At 44.5% G+C, this 16584-nt stretch overlaps 2 protein-coding genes across 3 annotated transcripts; both read right to left on the reverse strand.

The window, feature by feature from the left end:
* Positions 1-2096: 2096 nt before the first annotated feature.
* On the reverse strand, positions 2097-6093 carry LOC100383610 (uncharacterized). Of its 2 annotated transcripts, NM_001362098.1 has the most exons (14): positions 5701-5984; positions 5504-5613; positions 5307-5402; positions 4834-4953; positions 4613-4744; positions 4418-4512; positions 4190-4308; positions 3881-4004; positions 3638-3764; positions 3457-3525; positions 3229-3320; positions 3038-3115; positions 2713-2783; positions 2359-2571 (listed from the first exon to the last, which is right to left on the reverse strand). In NM_001362098.1, exons 1-14 carry the CDS (start codon positions 5900-5902, stop codon positions 2429-2431), a joined length of 1578 nt encoding a protein of 525 aa, NP_001349027.1. In that variant the 5' UTR covers positions 5903-5984; the 3' UTR covers positions 2359-2428. The 2 variants fall into 2 exon arrangements, with proteins under 2 accessions (XP_020409127.1, NP_001349027.1); XM_020553538.2 differs by lacking the exon at positions 2713-2783 and having other exon boundaries at positions 2097-2571; positions 5701-6093.
* A 173-nt stretch (positions 6094-6266) lies between these two features.
* On the reverse strand, positions 6267-16362 carry LOC100279772 (uncharacterized). The gene is made up of 16 exons (NM_001352971.1): positions 15965-16362; positions 14610-14765; positions 14353-14523; positions 14054-14179; positions 13821-13982; positions 13582-13701; positions 13129-13266; positions 12259-12421; positions 11776-11901; positions 11174-11304; positions 10840-11059; positions 10698-10769; positions 9638-9717; positions 7953-8096; positions 6906-7580; positions 6267-6713 (listed from the first exon to the last, which is right to left on the reverse strand). Exons 1-16 carry the CDS (start codon positions 16322-16324, stop codon positions 6615-6617), a joined length of 2943 nt encoding a protein of 980 aa, NP_001339900.1. The 5' UTR covers positions 16325-16362; the 3' UTR covers positions 6267-6614.
* Positions 16363-16584: the final 222 nt, after the last annotated feature.

Raw genomic sequence — 16584 nt, forward strand, 5'->3', positions numbered from 1 at the left:
GCGCGCAGACGTCAGGCACGCCCATACCGGTGCACCGGACATCAAACAGTACATGTCCGGTGTGCACCGGACACCCAGGCGAGCCCACAAGTCAGAAGCTCCAACGGCTAGAATCCAACGGCAGTGATGACGTGGCAGGGGGCACCGGACTGTCCGGTGTGCACCGGACTGTCCGGTGCGCCATCGAACAGACAGGTTCCCAACGGCCACATTTGGTGGTTGGGGCTATAAATACCCCAACCACCCCACCATTCATTGCATCCAAGTTTTCCACTTCCCAACTACTACAAGAGCTCTAGCATTCAATTCTAGACACACCAAATAGATCAAATCCTCTCCAAATTCCACACAACGCCATAGTGACTAGAGAGAGTGATTTGCTTGTGTTCCTTTGAGCTCTTGCGCTTGGATTGCTTCTTTTCTTTCTCACTTGTTCTTGAGATCACAACTCCATTGTAATCAAGGCAAGAGGCACCAATTGTGTGGTGGCCCTTGCGGGGAAGTTTTTTTTCCCGGCTTTTATTTGAGAAGAGAAGCTCACTCGGTCCGAGGGACCGTTTGAGAGAGGGAAGGGTTGAAAGAGACCCGACCTTTGTGGCCTCCTCAACGGGGAGTAGGTTTGCAAGAACCGAACCTCGGTAAAACAAATCTCCGTGTCTCACTTACTTATTCGCTTGGGATTTGTTTTGCGCCCTCTCTCTCGGACTCGTTTATATTTCTAACGCTAACCCGACTTGTAGTTGTGTTTATATTTTTAAATTTCAGTTTCGCCCTATTCACCCCCCCTCTAGGCGACTATCAAGTTGCCACTAGGGACACATGATGCAACTGGAGCCTGCCAATGCCTGGTCAGAAGCGTCCGTAGGATGGAGTCTTATGGTGTGTTTGGTTACAATGATAAGGACGATCCATCAGAAAAGGTTGTTTGTTTCAGGATCAGGGGTTGGGATAGAACTATCCCAGTGTTATCCCAACTTGTCCCTCAAAATTAGAGTCACGAGAAAGGAAACCAGAGGACATGGCAGTCCCAGCTATCCCCAGTTGTCCCGCAACCAAACACACCATTAAAGTTCATGGCAGGGGGCCTCCCATGCAGTTGCATAGCAGGGGTCCTAGCCATATATTTATAATCCTTGCAACTGAGTCTTCTTGATATGACCCTCTGTGATGGCGAGATCCATTATCATCTATTCATGTAGGCCAATCTGTTGTAACACATAGGTATATATATCCGGGCCGCTGACAACACTTCTACATAGTAGTTCGAGACACTCTAAGACAAAGCTTTTCCTTATTCTTATGTACTCGTCAATGAAATCAACAACGATGTGGTAGGCAAACATGTATAGGGCAGTGGTGTATTTCTTGTGGAGGGGAGAGAAACTGTTTGTGTTGAATGCATCTATTCTAAGAGCGAAGTAGGCAAACGCTTACCCAACATCTTCAAAATTGTTGAAGAAAAAGACCACGTCGTATGTGGTACATTCGACAAAAGTAGAACGAATGGCAGAAACATGGGTCAATGAAGTAGTCTTGCAGCAACCGGTCATGGGCGACATCATGGTCCAAGACGATGTGACTTTGATGTTGCATCCTTCATCTCCTCGTGGAAAACTCAGAGACAAGCTTCGTCGCCTCATCTATTATGGTTTGATAAAGCAACTTGACCATCTCGTCTTCCATCATGTCAACATTCGAACTTGACCAAGACATTTTTACAATGGTGTACTCGAACGAAACGAGGCTGAGATGAGTATGAGGTGGTAGAGAAATTTGAAGTATGAAATATGTGAATAAGTTTAAACATTTCGCCTCTATTTTTTAGACAGAAGCTCTAGTTGGAAGAAAAGGACGTATTCAGTTCCGTAGGCATCACGCACTGTGCAGGGTAAACTCCCCCAAAAGTTGCAACTCAACGTGACAGACCATCTGAGAAGAGAAAATCCTGCATCAGCAGTCCCTTTCAGTGCTTCCATGATGTTTAATCAATGCACAAAGCAAGTCTGAGTTGCAGGTCAACCCTTCGAAATTCAGGAATATTGCAAGGATGTATCGAGGAGCAGAAAGGACAGTCAGGGAGGCGATCCTTTCGTTCGTTACGAGAGTATCTTTTCCTTTCTATGATCTGCTGAAGATCCAAGATCCTTGACAATGTACAGTCAGTTCAATATCCCTGTTCACAACATGCAACCGTAAGGGCTTGTTCGGTTAGCTCTCAATCCATGTGGATTGAGCGGGATTGGATTGGTTTGAATCCCAAACAAGTCAAACTTCTTCTCAATTTTTTCCAATCCCATATAATCCATGTGTATTGGGAATAACCGAACAAGCCCTAACATGGGAAAAGTATCTTCTTTTCTGGCTTCAATCTAATTAGCTACGAACGCTGTTCTGTGATTTGCACTCTGCACACATAACATGAGCGTGCTTATGTATGGTACATGTACAAGCTGCTATTGGCTGCGCAAACGATGAAGTTTTCTGCCGGGTGCCATGCTAGATGCTTCACCTTGGACGCCATGTTGCACGAGACTTGTTCCTTGCCGTCTGACCTCGGATGACCATCCTGACCTGCGCGACGAGAGAATTTTCCAGGGCACGCTATGAGGAGCTCAGTGATAAGGTAACCTCTTGGCCGAGAGCCCGAGACATAGCTCGAAGCCTCAACACGCATGAAAAGCTTGGCAAAAATAGATCTCCGTCCCCCCCAACCTTTTCTATGAACTCCGAGAGAGAAATTGCTAAGCAGCGCTGGGATCTTCGTAGGAGCATGTAATTGTATCCTGCGGCCAGAGTGCAAGGTTCAGTAGACCGAAAACCCGTATCCATTCTGTTCATGTATTGGTCATGAACTTTGCGCTGTTGGAGTTTGATGTTGCTTTGCAGCAAACCACAGCCATACAAGAACTTTGTATGGCATGAAAACTTTGGAGTTTGGTCTTATTCAGACAAACAGCGCGCTAGATCGTTCTCTCGGAATGAGGAGACCAAAAAAATAATAAAAAAAGAAGCAGTAGTAACCGTTGATGCGATGTACCTGTAAGGGTTGGTGCTGGCCTCCAACGTAGCGCCGCATGTCTGCGCAGCGGCACGGGAGAAAACTCTGAAGGTTTTGCTGCTCATCGTAGTAAAGAACCGTAAGAAAGGTGATCGAGTGCCCAAGAAGGCAGGACGGATCACAGTAGACCAGTGTTATAGCGCGTCTCAGTAGAAGAAGAAACTAAAAACCTGTAAGATCCGGTAGCGAAGTAGGCCCCGTCGTTGCTGGCGCAGCAGCCGAACCTGTCGAAGATGTAGTCGTCGGTGTACAGCTCCGACAGCTGCAGCACCAACAGACAAAGCAACAACATTTTTTTTCTCTGAAAAATTTACCATCTTCTCTTTGATGCCAAAAGGAGATTCTGAAACATTTTTTGTTTCGGTGACAACAAATTGTGAGCGTACGTACGTACGTACCTTTGGGCGAAGGAACTCGTGGACTTTGTACGTTGCGACGGGTGAGGTTTCCACGCGCAGGTCCCAGAGCTGCAAACAGCGAGGCTTCAGGGTGAGGCGTTGTTGACGCATCGCTGCTTGCTGGTCACAGGTAGGCCGTAGCTGCATAGTTAGCACTGGGCACCAATGGAGATTACAGCACCTTGAGGTTCATGTAGTCGCGAGTCAGAAGGTGTTCCCCGTCGCCTGTGAACTTAAGGTCGGTGATGCAGGAGATTATCTCACTGAAAAATGTGCTGGGCTGAGGGCGGTTCTCGCGGTCCTGGAACCTGTTCATTCAGTAAGCGACAGTTTCAAAAAAAAAAAATGAAAGAAAGAGCGCACACACGCGTGGTGCGTGGAGAGTTCAATTGGAGGGTTGTTGCAGAAGACAGAAGTCACTCGCATTCTCACGCTGTGGTCGCACAGCGCCGATCGCCGCAGATCGACCAGCCTGACGAGGCCGCTGGAGCTGCCGTAGGCCAGCATGCTGCAGGACGACGGGTGGAACTCGGCCGTGGTGATCACCTCTGCTTCATCATCATCACCCAACCAACACAACACTCGGAATCTCGGATGTAATGTAATGTAAGTGCCAGTGATCGCTGCGGCTTTCACAAACTGGAGGACAGCATATGCTAGTATACCACTCCTACGTACGTACGTACGTACGTCGGTGGGTAAGGAAGGACAAGAAGAAAAACAACGAAATCACCTACGAGGTCCTCCATGTCCGCGGGCTTCATGTCCACGATGTTGAAGCACTGGCGCGTCACCTCCGCATGCCACAGGTTGATCCGCACGTCGTCCGCGGACACCAGCGTCTCCCCGTCACTGTACATGAACGAACGAACAAGCATCGTCATCGGCTCATCGCCTCTGCCAACAACAGAGAACCAGCAGCGGCGCTCAGGAGCGGAATGAACCTAGAGCGTTTGCCTACCAGTTGGTCGAGACGGAGTGGATGTTGAACTCGTGAGCGCGGCCGAAGACTCTCCGGCATTTCGCAGAGTAGCCGTCTCCGACATCGCCTGCTGCCTGGCCACAAAGTCACACACAACAGCAACAGTGTACGAAGTCGTAAATTACCATAGTGCTAGTGCGTCGATCAAACTGAGCAATGCTGCAGAGAGCAAACCTTTTCAGGACGTTCGTCAGGCTCTGCAGACGAACAGCCCCTCGGCAGTTTCGTGGCTGCCGACAGCGCCGCGGTGCCCCAACTCGGCCGACCGTTCCCTTTCTTCGGCGCCTCCGCCTTGTGTTCGGAGACCTGCCCTGGAGCTACAGAACCCGTTACACCACATGTTCCCATGGAGACAGGCGACAGCAAGCATCGACGCATTTGCGTTGGTTCGATACCTTCCAGAGCTTGACCGTGCGGTCGTTCGCGGCGAGCATGAGCAGGGAGCTGTTGGGCCGCGCGCACCACCTCACCTTCTTAATCCTCTCGCTGATGTCCAAGCTGTCCAGCACGTCGAACTGCGCCAGCAGGGAGGGATCAAGGTCAGCAACAGAATGCGTGCACTAGGATATACAGTACGTGCTTCGCGGTGTATTTTGTATCTGATTATGTTTGAACTGCTTTTGTGAACTTTGTCTAGCTGTATGTAGACGGTTTATAGTTGTGTTGTGGCCTGAACAGGTTGTTTTCTGTGATGTAACCCTTCCAGGTTAAGCTCTAGTGCTTATCTGGATGTGGGTAAAACGTTTGTATTTCTGTTATGCAACTAATAGAAATGGAGTGATCTCGGGAAAAAAATATATATATACAGTACGTACAATACAATTCACCCTGCTGCTCGTCTGAACAAACAATAGGGTTGGTGGCTCACCTCCCGTTCGTGGCTCTGGAACTCCGTCGCGTAGCTGTACCTCGGCGGCGGCGCTCCGGCACGGTCCGTGCGCTCAAGCTCCGCGCGAGGCCGCGCCTGCAGACGTGCGTAGGGAGGAAGCCCCGCGTCAGTCACCCCGTGGCCGCAAGAAGCACGAATTAATTAGCTAGCACCGGGAAAGCTAGCAGGACGCTTACGTCGTCGCCGTCGCCGTCGGTCCTCCGGAAGAGGATGACGCGCCCGGCGTTGTCGCCGCCGGCCAAGTACTCGCCGCGGCCGTCGAACTCGATAGCCGAGATTTCGTCCGCTGAAGCACATGCACAGACCGATCAGTCCAACGACCAACATGCGGATAGCTCTCTGAATGTTTGAGTTTGCAGGCAGAGATAAATACCATCGTCGTCGTCCTGCGGACGGGGAGCGCCGTCGCGGCGGGCTTCGGCCGCGGGCGGCAGTTCGCCGAGGACCTGGGAGAACTTCCACTGGGGAAGCCGGAACGGCTGCGCTTCTCGGAGGCCAGGAGACGACGGAGAAGAGGTGGCCGGCGAAGGGGCTACGGACCTCGTCCTCCTCCGCCACCTGCCGCTGTTGCTCATGGCTGCGCCTGCGCCGTACAGGGTAGCACACTAGCTAGCGATCCTCTGTTACGATTACTCACGGGGCCGGAATGCACTTGTGGCGCTGCACATTTTCGCGCGGCCGTGCAGTGATACGGTGGAAATGGTGCTAGTCCGGTTTCTCGAGCATCCGTGGCCACTCGCCTGTTGTTATCGTCTTCTGTTATTTCTCGCACTTCTTTTTTTCTATTATATATATATATAGTCTTCAAAGTTTATACTGCATGTAATCTGAACCCACCCAAACATAAGCAATGCTCCTGCTAACTTTTCAAAACTAAAAAAATCAGATTTTGTAAACAGCCCTGCTAAAAATAAAATAAAGGTACAGCTGAACAATCTTAGGTAAAGAAACTACAAACTGGAACTGGATTCCTGTAAGTGGGACACTCTGCTTCAGTACGTCTTACAAAGAATTCATCGTCCCTATTATTTTAACCAATAGATAGATAAGTAACGTAATCCTAGTTATATATAATGGCTACAGCAGGTTCCGATGGTTCGTACTCAGTCCGTACGCTCTACACTTCATGTGATTGACCTCCATTCTATTCATGGTTGTACGAATAAAGAACTTGACCAACGCTTCAACAACAGCGAAAGAACAAAACTTCGCTAGCCATGTGTTCCACAAGTTGATTGGTTAGCTGCTAAGGTGTCATTTGTATCCGGTTCCCAAATGGTGGCATTGCTAGTCCAGCAATGAGAATAACGGAATCCCCTTCGCATTGAAACTAGAACATTTCACTACTAGTTCCTGTCCAACTTCAAATTCCTTTAGGCCATTTGCCTGCAAGAGATGCTCCAGAATTTCAGTTACCAATGTTCATTGGGAGTATTGGGGGGAGGATGCAACGGTTAAGAATATAAGAATATAGTGTGGCCATTGAGAAGGTGGAGTACAGGGATGAAAAACTGTGTTGCTAATAGCAGTATGAACAAAAAAGATGGCTTGTTTTCTCAAAAGTTTGTACGAAATTACCTCAAATTTATGCATTCCACGCACACCATCACTCAACTCAAGTACTAGTCCATAGGCTCGAATCTGGTAGACCTTTGCTGTAACTACATCACCCAACTTCATTGCCCCAGATTGGAATTTCGTGGGACTCTGATTCTGGTCAGAAGTGTTGTCAGCACTCTGTTCTGGAACATCAGAACCACTGGTTTCTAGTCCATTACTCACAGATTCCTCAATCTTTACTTTCTTAGTTTTCTTGGTAGTGGCACCTGTAGCTTTCTTAGCGGTAGCTTTCCTAACATCATGGCATTCGCTGGCTGGTTTATTTGGTCTAGGAGATGACTTTGCAACCTTCGCCCGCTTCTTAGAACCATTTGCATCATCTTGAGCATCACAGTCAGCAGCACTTCGAATTATAACTGAAGGAGTCGAAAATGCAGCTGCCTCCTCAGTTGTGCCATTTTCATGTTCGGTACTTGATAGCTGAGCATCAACATCCACACTACTCATGTTCTCCACAGCAGCCCAACCAGTAACTTCACTTGGCAAAGGATCCTTATTTTTCAAATCCTTCTTGATACGTGGTTGGGGTAAGGTTGCTTTAAGTGAAAGTTTAATGTTACCCCGCATGTCCTGTCCAATGCATCTCAGAGAGAGAGATTGCCCAAGAGTTACAACATCCGAGACTTTCGTAACCTGCACAAAGAACATAGAAAAAAACAGAAAGAATAATTTAAAACTAATGAAATGCTGGTATATTAGTATTCAATCTAATATGTTCTGATGGGGTTGGTAAAACAGACTTTCACTCAATATAACGAAGATACAGAAAAAAAAATGAGCCAGTAGCTCTACGAAGGAAACTTCAAAGTATTTGAGCAAATATTTAACTGCCTTTAACAAGAAGCCAACAAATGTAGACTTTGTACTGGGAGATTCAAACACAGCTGAAAATCAGAGATAATATTGACAATCTATTTCCAGATATCAGTCAGAATAATCTTAAAAAATAGAACACAAACCCTGTTCAACCTCAATCCCTCTATTACAGAATTTCAAGAGAAATACCGGTTGATGTGACAACTCCGAAATATGAAGTAAGCCTTGTTGTCCACCATTGAACTCCACAAAAGCGCCATACTCCTTAATCGAAGAAACAATTCCTTTGTATGTACGACCAACTTCAATTTCACGTCCCACGAGGAACTCAACCTACAGCGGAGAAAAGTTTAGTATCTATTAAACGAAGTTTTTTCCCTTTGAAGCACTTGCACTTTTGACATTCTGTTATGAATCATAGTTCAAAGGGGGATAAACAGCGCCGGGAAGATAGCCGGGCGGAGTCGGTTTGGGGGGACTAGACTACCGGAGAGATCCGGGACTAACTCTTCTTCATTGATTCCTCACCCCTTTAAGGAGGTACAACCCATCCTTATATAGATAGGAAGACTGGGCCCCCCAAGTAACTAACTCAATCTTATCTAATCTAATCTTTATCCACTAATCCTCACCCTGAGCCTATCCCTATGGCCTCCCATGCTATGCACTGCCACCCCATGACATCCCCCACCCTTCGAAAACAGCTCATCCTCAAACTGTAATGGAGTGCATGGCAACACCCTTGCTGTCTAACTTGATCTACACTTGAAAGTGCAACTCTACTAAAAGCCTTTTACATTTCGGCTTTAATTTATTTGCAAATAAAATAAAGAACCTAATATATGTCAAGGTTGGTCCCCCTGGATCCCATGAGAACAACCTCGTCCAGACTGCAAAGGCCATGACGTGGCAGTTCATCAGTCCTACGGCCTGAGCTGCCGCGAGTGTGGAGCCAGGCCACCCAACCAGACGTGTTCTTGCTGTCCACATGGCTATGGATCAAGACGTGAACTGGAGTGGAGGATCGGCCAACCATGCCAAAGGCCTTGCCACCACATGTGCCTCGTGTTGTTCAATGCTCAATAGCAATGCAAGTCGCTGTGCCAGGGAACGGCGGACCGCAGCTTGCAGCCACACCGGTGCTGCCACTTGTGGTGCTTGACGCCGCACCAGGAAACCGTGTGCCGCAGCCTGAAGACGGCAAGCCGCTGCATGTAGCCGCGTCGCTGCTGCAACTTGCCGCACTGGACGCCGCGCCAGGAAGCCACGTGCAGCCGCCTGCAGTCGCGTTGCCGCTGCTGATCGGCGGTCAGACTCCACCTTTGCCACGAGTAGATCACAGAGCTGGAGGATAGCAAATCGGGCTGAGCGAGCCCCTCATGCAAGGTGTGGAAATCGTCTGCAACAGAATTCATGGGAAAGGATCCATGACTCATGATACCAGATGTTACGAATCCTATTTCATAGGGGGATAAACAACGTCGAGAAGATAGCCGGGCGGAGTCGGCTTGGGCCTTGGGGGGACTAGACTATTGGAGAGATCTAGGACTAATTCTTCTTCATTGATTCCTCCCCTCTTAAGGAGGTACAACCCATTCTTATATAGATAGGAAGACTTGGCCCCCAAGTACCTCACTCAATATTATCTAATCTAATCCCAAGTAACTAAATCAATCTTATCTAATCTAATCCCAAGTAACTAACTCAATCTTATCTAATCTTTATCCACTTATCCTAACCCTGAGCCTATCCCTATGGCCTCCATGTTCTGCGCTGCCGCCCCATGACACATTCTAACCAGCAAACTGAGATCATGTGTACATTAAGCAAGTATTATTGAAGCTCTCATGAATAGGTGTCATAGGCACTTGTACCTTCTCAATAGCTTTATCCATAATTTCTTGAGTTTTAGCAACAATAGTGACTGTACCATCACTGATTGATACCCGTGCACCTAAGAAAGTGGAAGAGAGATTAACTACACACCCAGTAGCTGAACAAAATATAACCCAACATAATTCTATGAGAAATGCTCAACCATTTAAACATACAAGTCAACTAAAAGGAAACTACATTTTCACAGATTTAAGCCCGCTCCTAGACTCAGCCTCTCCCTTTAGCTTAACAGCTTAAAAAAAACTCGACCTGCGGGGGGTAAGAGCTTAATGCAGAATTTCCTAGTATACCCTTGATGGTTTTGTTGTATAGCTTTGTCTACTCTTTTATATATTTATATATTTTACCATAGTAGTGCTTTCCCCTACTGTAATCCTCCCTCAGAAAAAACTAAAAGGAAACTAATGATAAACCATGTTAATAGCAAACTCATGGGATCCTTTTAGTTAACTTGTATATTTAAAAATAAAAAGGTTGAGTAGATAGCCAATACACACAAAAAAAAAAAACACAAGGTCACGGCTTAAAAACAAAACAAAACCATCTCAACCAAGATGTTTCCCAGTGCATATGAAGTCCGATTAAAGTACATAACTGTTAGGGTTTCGGGGTTAGTCCCTGTGTAATTACATGTATACCCTCAGTGTAATGGGCTTGGCCCAATTACTCAGCTTATAGATATGCTCACCCAACCCGGATAGGGTTAAGGTTTCCCACAATAACCATGTAATCACCTAATGCTAGAAGATGAACTAATGCTGTTGTCATTACAGATACCCACTGGTTTTCTCCCTTCATCTGCATGAGCTATTAAAGAAATATATGTTTATATTTTACTCATAAATTTGCTTTTAGATTCACAAAAACATTTCTCCTAAACTGAAACACCTCTAGATCATCACTCATTAGCATGATTTCTGGTACAAGTAATGGCCAAACTATCAATAAAAATATCTTGTCGATTGAAATTAGTTGCTCCTAAACCAGAGGACAAATAAAGACCATAAGCAAAAGGCAGGTATGCAGATAGATTGATACCTGTTTCTTGCTCGATTTTTTTCCTGTGGAAAAGCAGTTTCCTAAGAGACTCGTTGCTGAAGCTCAGTGTAGCTGAAAATGGAGGGTCAGTTCAAACCTTAATTATATCATGCTAGCAACAAAAACAAAGTACTGTACAAACCTAATCGAGGGGAACTTCCATCGTTAATACCACGTGCGGTACTTATTTCCTGGTCCATGCGGTCAAGGATTTGATTTCGAGCCTTACGTGCAGGCTCTAAACTTTCACATATTATGTCCAATGGTATTCCAGCAGGTTTTATATCCAGCTGAATAGCAGTAATACCTTTCCTTGTCCCTGCAATTTTGAAGTCCATGTCACCCAAGTGATCCTCAAGGCCCTGAAAAATATAGATTATCATGTTCCTTAAAGGATCAGTATTTTTTCCATATGTGGAAATAGCAATGAAATTGACTGAAAAAAATCTTTGAATGAAGTGTATCAAAATACTCACCAGAATATCTGTTAATATGCGATAATTAGAAATATCTCCAGTAGCTGGATCCACCTGACTTACAAGACCCACTGAAACACCGGCAACATGTTCTCTTACAGGTATCCCAGCATCCATTAAAGCCATACTTCCTGTGAGCCACCATTTACAAAAGCAGAACATCAAAGAATACAATCATAACCTCCTAGCTGTTCAAGGATACCACAGTAACAATAAAAAGGTAATTCACATTAAAATCCATGCCTGATGCCTCAATCCAGGAACATATAAGAAACGAATAAAAAATATATTACTTATTTTATATAAAGCATATTATCGCTGCACGTATGTCAGAGTGGCAAAGGTGGTGCAAAAAACAAGTTTAAATTCGCTAAAAGGAGAAAACTAGGCAGTCAATCTATTTTTTATCAGTCAAGTACATGGTCTTGCAAATGAAAGAATCACACTATGTTGCCAACCTAGAGTTGACTTCCACAAAACAAAACTGTAGACCATAAAGAAATATCAATAAATAGCATAGTTCTCACAAAACGCATCTCAAGTCACAACTGAGATGGAATTTTATAAGAACCATTATAAGAGAAAATTGGTTTTTGGTATACCTCCACATACTGATGCCATTGATGTTGAACCATCAGATGCCATGACTTCTGCATTTACCCGAACGGTGTATGGAAAATCACTTTCTGGAGGAAGCACAGCAAGCAATGCTTTCTCCGCAAGAGTGCCTGCAAAATGGTATAAAATAAATGGCTGCAATGTTGGTTTTTTCATTTTGCTTCATCCAAATTTAAACCAGAACAGGATTAAATCTAAAAGAACTGAAGGGAAAATGGCATTCAGCATATCATAATACTCCAAGCATGCCCAAACCACACCAAATTATCAAGCTTCTGTCCACTATTTGATAATTCCCAGGCCTTTATATGCTAGGATAATACTAGTACAGTATCACAGGTACCATTGTAAGACTAATTCCATCACACTGGTAAGCCTCTATATGAACCAAACTGAATGAGGATACCAGAAAACCATTTAACTTAGATTTTAGGACAATTCATTTAGCATATGAAAAAAAGTTATACCATGTCCAACTTCTCGTCGATTAAGGCCTCCACGTTTGGCAACTTCATCTATTGAAAATGGTGGAAAGCTATAGTGAAGCATGAAACGCTTTGTTGGAGGACCAACAATGGAATCCAGTCGCTGAGCATCGCCAGGAGCACCAAGGGTAACTGTACATAGAACCTACAACCATAGTACTGGTCATTTGCATGGGTGTGTGTATATATAAAGGACAGACCCGGTGCTGGCTGCTCCCAGCCTCCCACACGAGTGGGGTCTACGGAAGGAATAACCGAGGCAAGCCTTGCCCCTGCATTTTTGCAGAGTGGCTCAGTGGGAAGGTTTCCCGCCATTGCGTCAAGCTTGTCCTTGACGCACGGGCCGCGGCCGTGTTCGTATATGAAAATTCCTTTGTACTCCGGGTAATAGCTACTCTCAGGTGTATATCTCAAAATTTAGGATGTATATGACCCAACGAAGTGTATGTATACGAAGTATGTGATCATACTAAACCATCCGGGGTAGTATAAATGTCAAGTATGCAAGTATACATGGAGTATGTGGCTGTACTTATTTTATAGTAGTATGATAATACATTAATATTATAGTAATATATTAAAAAATAGTCACCTTTTTCCATCTAGTAAGATTTAGAGTACCCTAAAACGAGTATATGAACATGCTCAAACTGATAAATGACTAAATGAGTATGTACCCATACACAAGGTGGTTTATTAAAGATGAGAGTGACTATACCCAGGAGTAGGAAAAATGCACCCCCTCTTTCTCTCTGTCTCCAAATTTTGACAAATAATAGTATGTGAATTGTGGTTGTATACTTGTAGCATTTGGTACTGTGCACTGTACAGAGAGTAAGGGAGAGAGCACACCTGTGTGTCTCCACGTGAAAACAGGGCAGAACCATGTAATAATGGATATGTGTTGGATTCACAATACAATGGTCTCACTTCATCAAGTTGTCTACCATCTACTCTAAGTCCCTCTTCAATTATTCTTTTACGTATAACCTGCACAATCAGAAACCCAGCCTCTGTCGATTAGAGTAGGAGAAGTCATTAAATAATGATTATAGCAATAAATAAAGTGGCATCAAGTGGTGTCAAGCATAACTGGGAGATGTAGATCTTAGTCCATTAAAATCCATAAACACATTGCACAGATATTCAGAAATTACCATAAACTAATAAATAGCGGTATCTTCAGAACAGAATAATTTAGAATAGCATTATATCCATTAATACACATGTAAGTGTGTGCATTTATTTAATGCTCAAAGTTATTTGTTTTCCTTGCCAAATTTGGCCAAAGAAATTTGTGGGTACCTGTTTTCTCACTGTGTCAACTGCCTTGTGAAGAAACTTCAAGCTGTCCTCATCATTTTCTTCTTCAAGCTTTGCCTTCACAGATTGTGTGATTTTTTCTAAAGCTCCCCCCCGTTCAAACTGAAACAAAAACACCCAATAAGTTCACGCCCTGAAGACTTGAAGGCATTTGATGGTGGCCCTAGAACAAAAGTGTTTGTAAAAAAATGATCAATTCTGAATTTTTGACTTCTCTTGACCTTGCCATATGATGAATCAGTGAAGACTTCCTCAATGGGTGCTTCTGAGAATGTTCTAATTTTCTCATAGGATGTATCTGAAATCAGTGATATCTTGTATTCTTTCTTCTTTTTGCCAGCTCGCTTAGCCAAACTTATTTGAGGGTCGATACATTTAATTGCCTGGGCATAATAATGAACATATGAGAATATGGAAGCCAATATTTCAAGAAACAGAGGACAAAAGAAAATACCTCAGAGTGTGCAAGTTTCATTCCTGCCTGAAGATCCCTCTCGCTTATTTCACGAGCTTGTACATCAATCATTAAAGTTTTATCCCGAGAACATGCATAAACAAGATTGAGGTCACTCAAACCTAGCTGCAAAGCACCATACACATACATAAAATATGTCAACCGGAGAAACTTCTACAAAACAGTAGAGAAATATCAAGTCCACAGGCAGTATAAATGCACAATATCATGAAAACAATATGTGCTCGACTCAGGGTAGAACAAAATGATTCCTATGTCAGTAAACCAATCCAATTTACCTCATCCACTGTAGGGTTTAATATAAAAGCCCCATCAATCCTCCCTACACGTATTACTCCAATCGGCCCGTTCCAAGGTATATCAGATAGCATTAGTGCAGCTGAAGAGGCATTTGCAGCCATTACATCTGGATCTTGCTTTCCATCTGATGAAAGAACATTTACCATGATCTAAAAAAAGAAGGATATAATGTTAGCAATAAGTTCCGATGGTTTAGCCAACATTTACAATTTGACGCATCATGAGAAGAGGATACCTGAACTTCATGGTAAAAGCCAGGAGGAAACAATGGTCTTATTGGTCGATCAATTATACGCCCACATAGAAGTTCTCTTTCCTTAGGAGCACCTTCCCTGCGCATATATGTTGTGGGGATAACACCTTGAGCATATTGTTTCTCTTGATAGTCAACCTACAGCCGCCCAAAGAACGAAAAACTTTGCTGAGGCAAAGAAACACGACGATAGTATTCATAAGATACAGAAAGGATGTTCAATTAAAAATGCATGGACAAACATAACTTCAAATTTTTATTTTGATTGCAACACAAAAGATCATTTTCTTTTTGGAATGATATCATAAAATTCAGTATTTTTACAATTTAGAATCATGATAAATAACAAATTAAATAAAAAAACATACAGGACACAGCTAGTTGACCACATAACCAGATGGGATTTTTCAATCATTTCAAATAAAATATGCATCCAACTGACAGCAGGCCATCAGTTTTTAGTTTCATTAATATAAAAAAGGCAGTTGGGCCCCTATTTCCAGTCAGGGGCGGAGCCAGGACTTCAGTATGGGGGGCGACAGTATTGATAACAATCACACACATGTGTGCATGCCCGTACACATATATGCACACTGACTTGCTAAAAACATATATATAATATAATCAAATCAACATTTGTTTTGCGATACAAAGGCAAATTAAAAATACAAAATAATACTAGAAATCACTGATAAAGAGTATTTTTCACTAAGTCTTTACCTGCACCCGACCATTCTAATCCGTAGGAGAATCACAGTAATAACATGAATGAAGAAGAGAGACAATATAAACAGAAAAACAAGCCTAAAACATATAAATGGTACTAGAGATTACAAACAGAGAGAAATAACAAGACAGACACATTTAAAATAGCCCTAAGTGTCTATCCTCTATCTGATCAATCTAATTTACAGACAATCTAATTTAAACAAGACAGACTATAACAGTAGTAATAAGAACAAAAGAAGAGAAGAAGAAAACATAAAAAAATAATCTAGATCATATAAATGTTATTAAAGATAACACAAAGAACCTAAAATGATCACTAATTAGTACTAATCTGTGTGCCCCCGCCCCCTCTCTCCCTCCGCTACTGTGCACAGTTAAGACCACTTATTAATCTGCAATATGAAAGTCTTGTGAAATGTGAACCAAGTTCAGTATAAAACCTCCAAAGCTAAGACATGGAATGGGGGTCAACTACGTCAGTATAAAACCATATCAAATTGTATGATTCGTAAGTTGCGGTACATGAATTGGGCATCCCTTGTAGAATTCAACGCTCTCTACAAGCTCACATCACGATCACGTTAAAATATACAGGGGATTAGCCGTACAGTTAGTGGGAGGAAGTCTCGAATGGGCTCAGAGGACTTGGCGGCGGCGACAGTTGAGAGGACGTGGGTGTCCTCCATGGAGATCACCACGGAACCGTTGGCGAAGCGCGCCATCTTTCCCGTCTCGAAGGCGATGGAGCGCCCCCCGATCTCAAACTCCTCGCGGAAACTCTCCAGCACCTTCCGACCGGGAACAGGTGGCGGCGCCGCCGCTTCCGCGGCAGCCAACGGGGCCGCCTCCTCGGCCGCGCCGGAAAGTAATGCTGCCCGGCCGCCGGGTACGACGAGCGGCGCAGGGGGCAAGCGCAGGCGGGGTTGGCGGCGCGCCAGGGAGCGGAGGGAGGCCACCGCCATCGACATGGTGGCGGGCGGCGGGCGGGGAGCAGCAGAAGGGTTTTTGGCTAGGGTTTAAGGGAAAGAAATGGTTTGCCGCCTCGCCATGTTGGCCCTTGTTGCGGCGGAGTTTTTGTGTCACTGCAAAACATGGCCCACAAGTCAGTGACGAAACCGCCGGCATCTCCAGGTTTGTGTCCTTGACGTGATCCAGACCGTAAACAGAGCAATCGACGGCGCAGGAATGTCAAGGCGTGTCGACCTAAAGAACCAGTGAACCACGCAGA

This window comes from Zea mays, chromosome 5 (assembly GCF_902167145.1).
Source record: "Zea mays cultivar B73 chromosome 5, Zm-B73-REFERENCE-NAM-5.0, whole genome shotgun sequence".
Taxonomy (NCBI): domain Eukaryota; kingdom Viridiplantae; phylum Streptophyta; class Magnoliopsida; order Poales; family Poaceae; genus Zea; species Zea mays.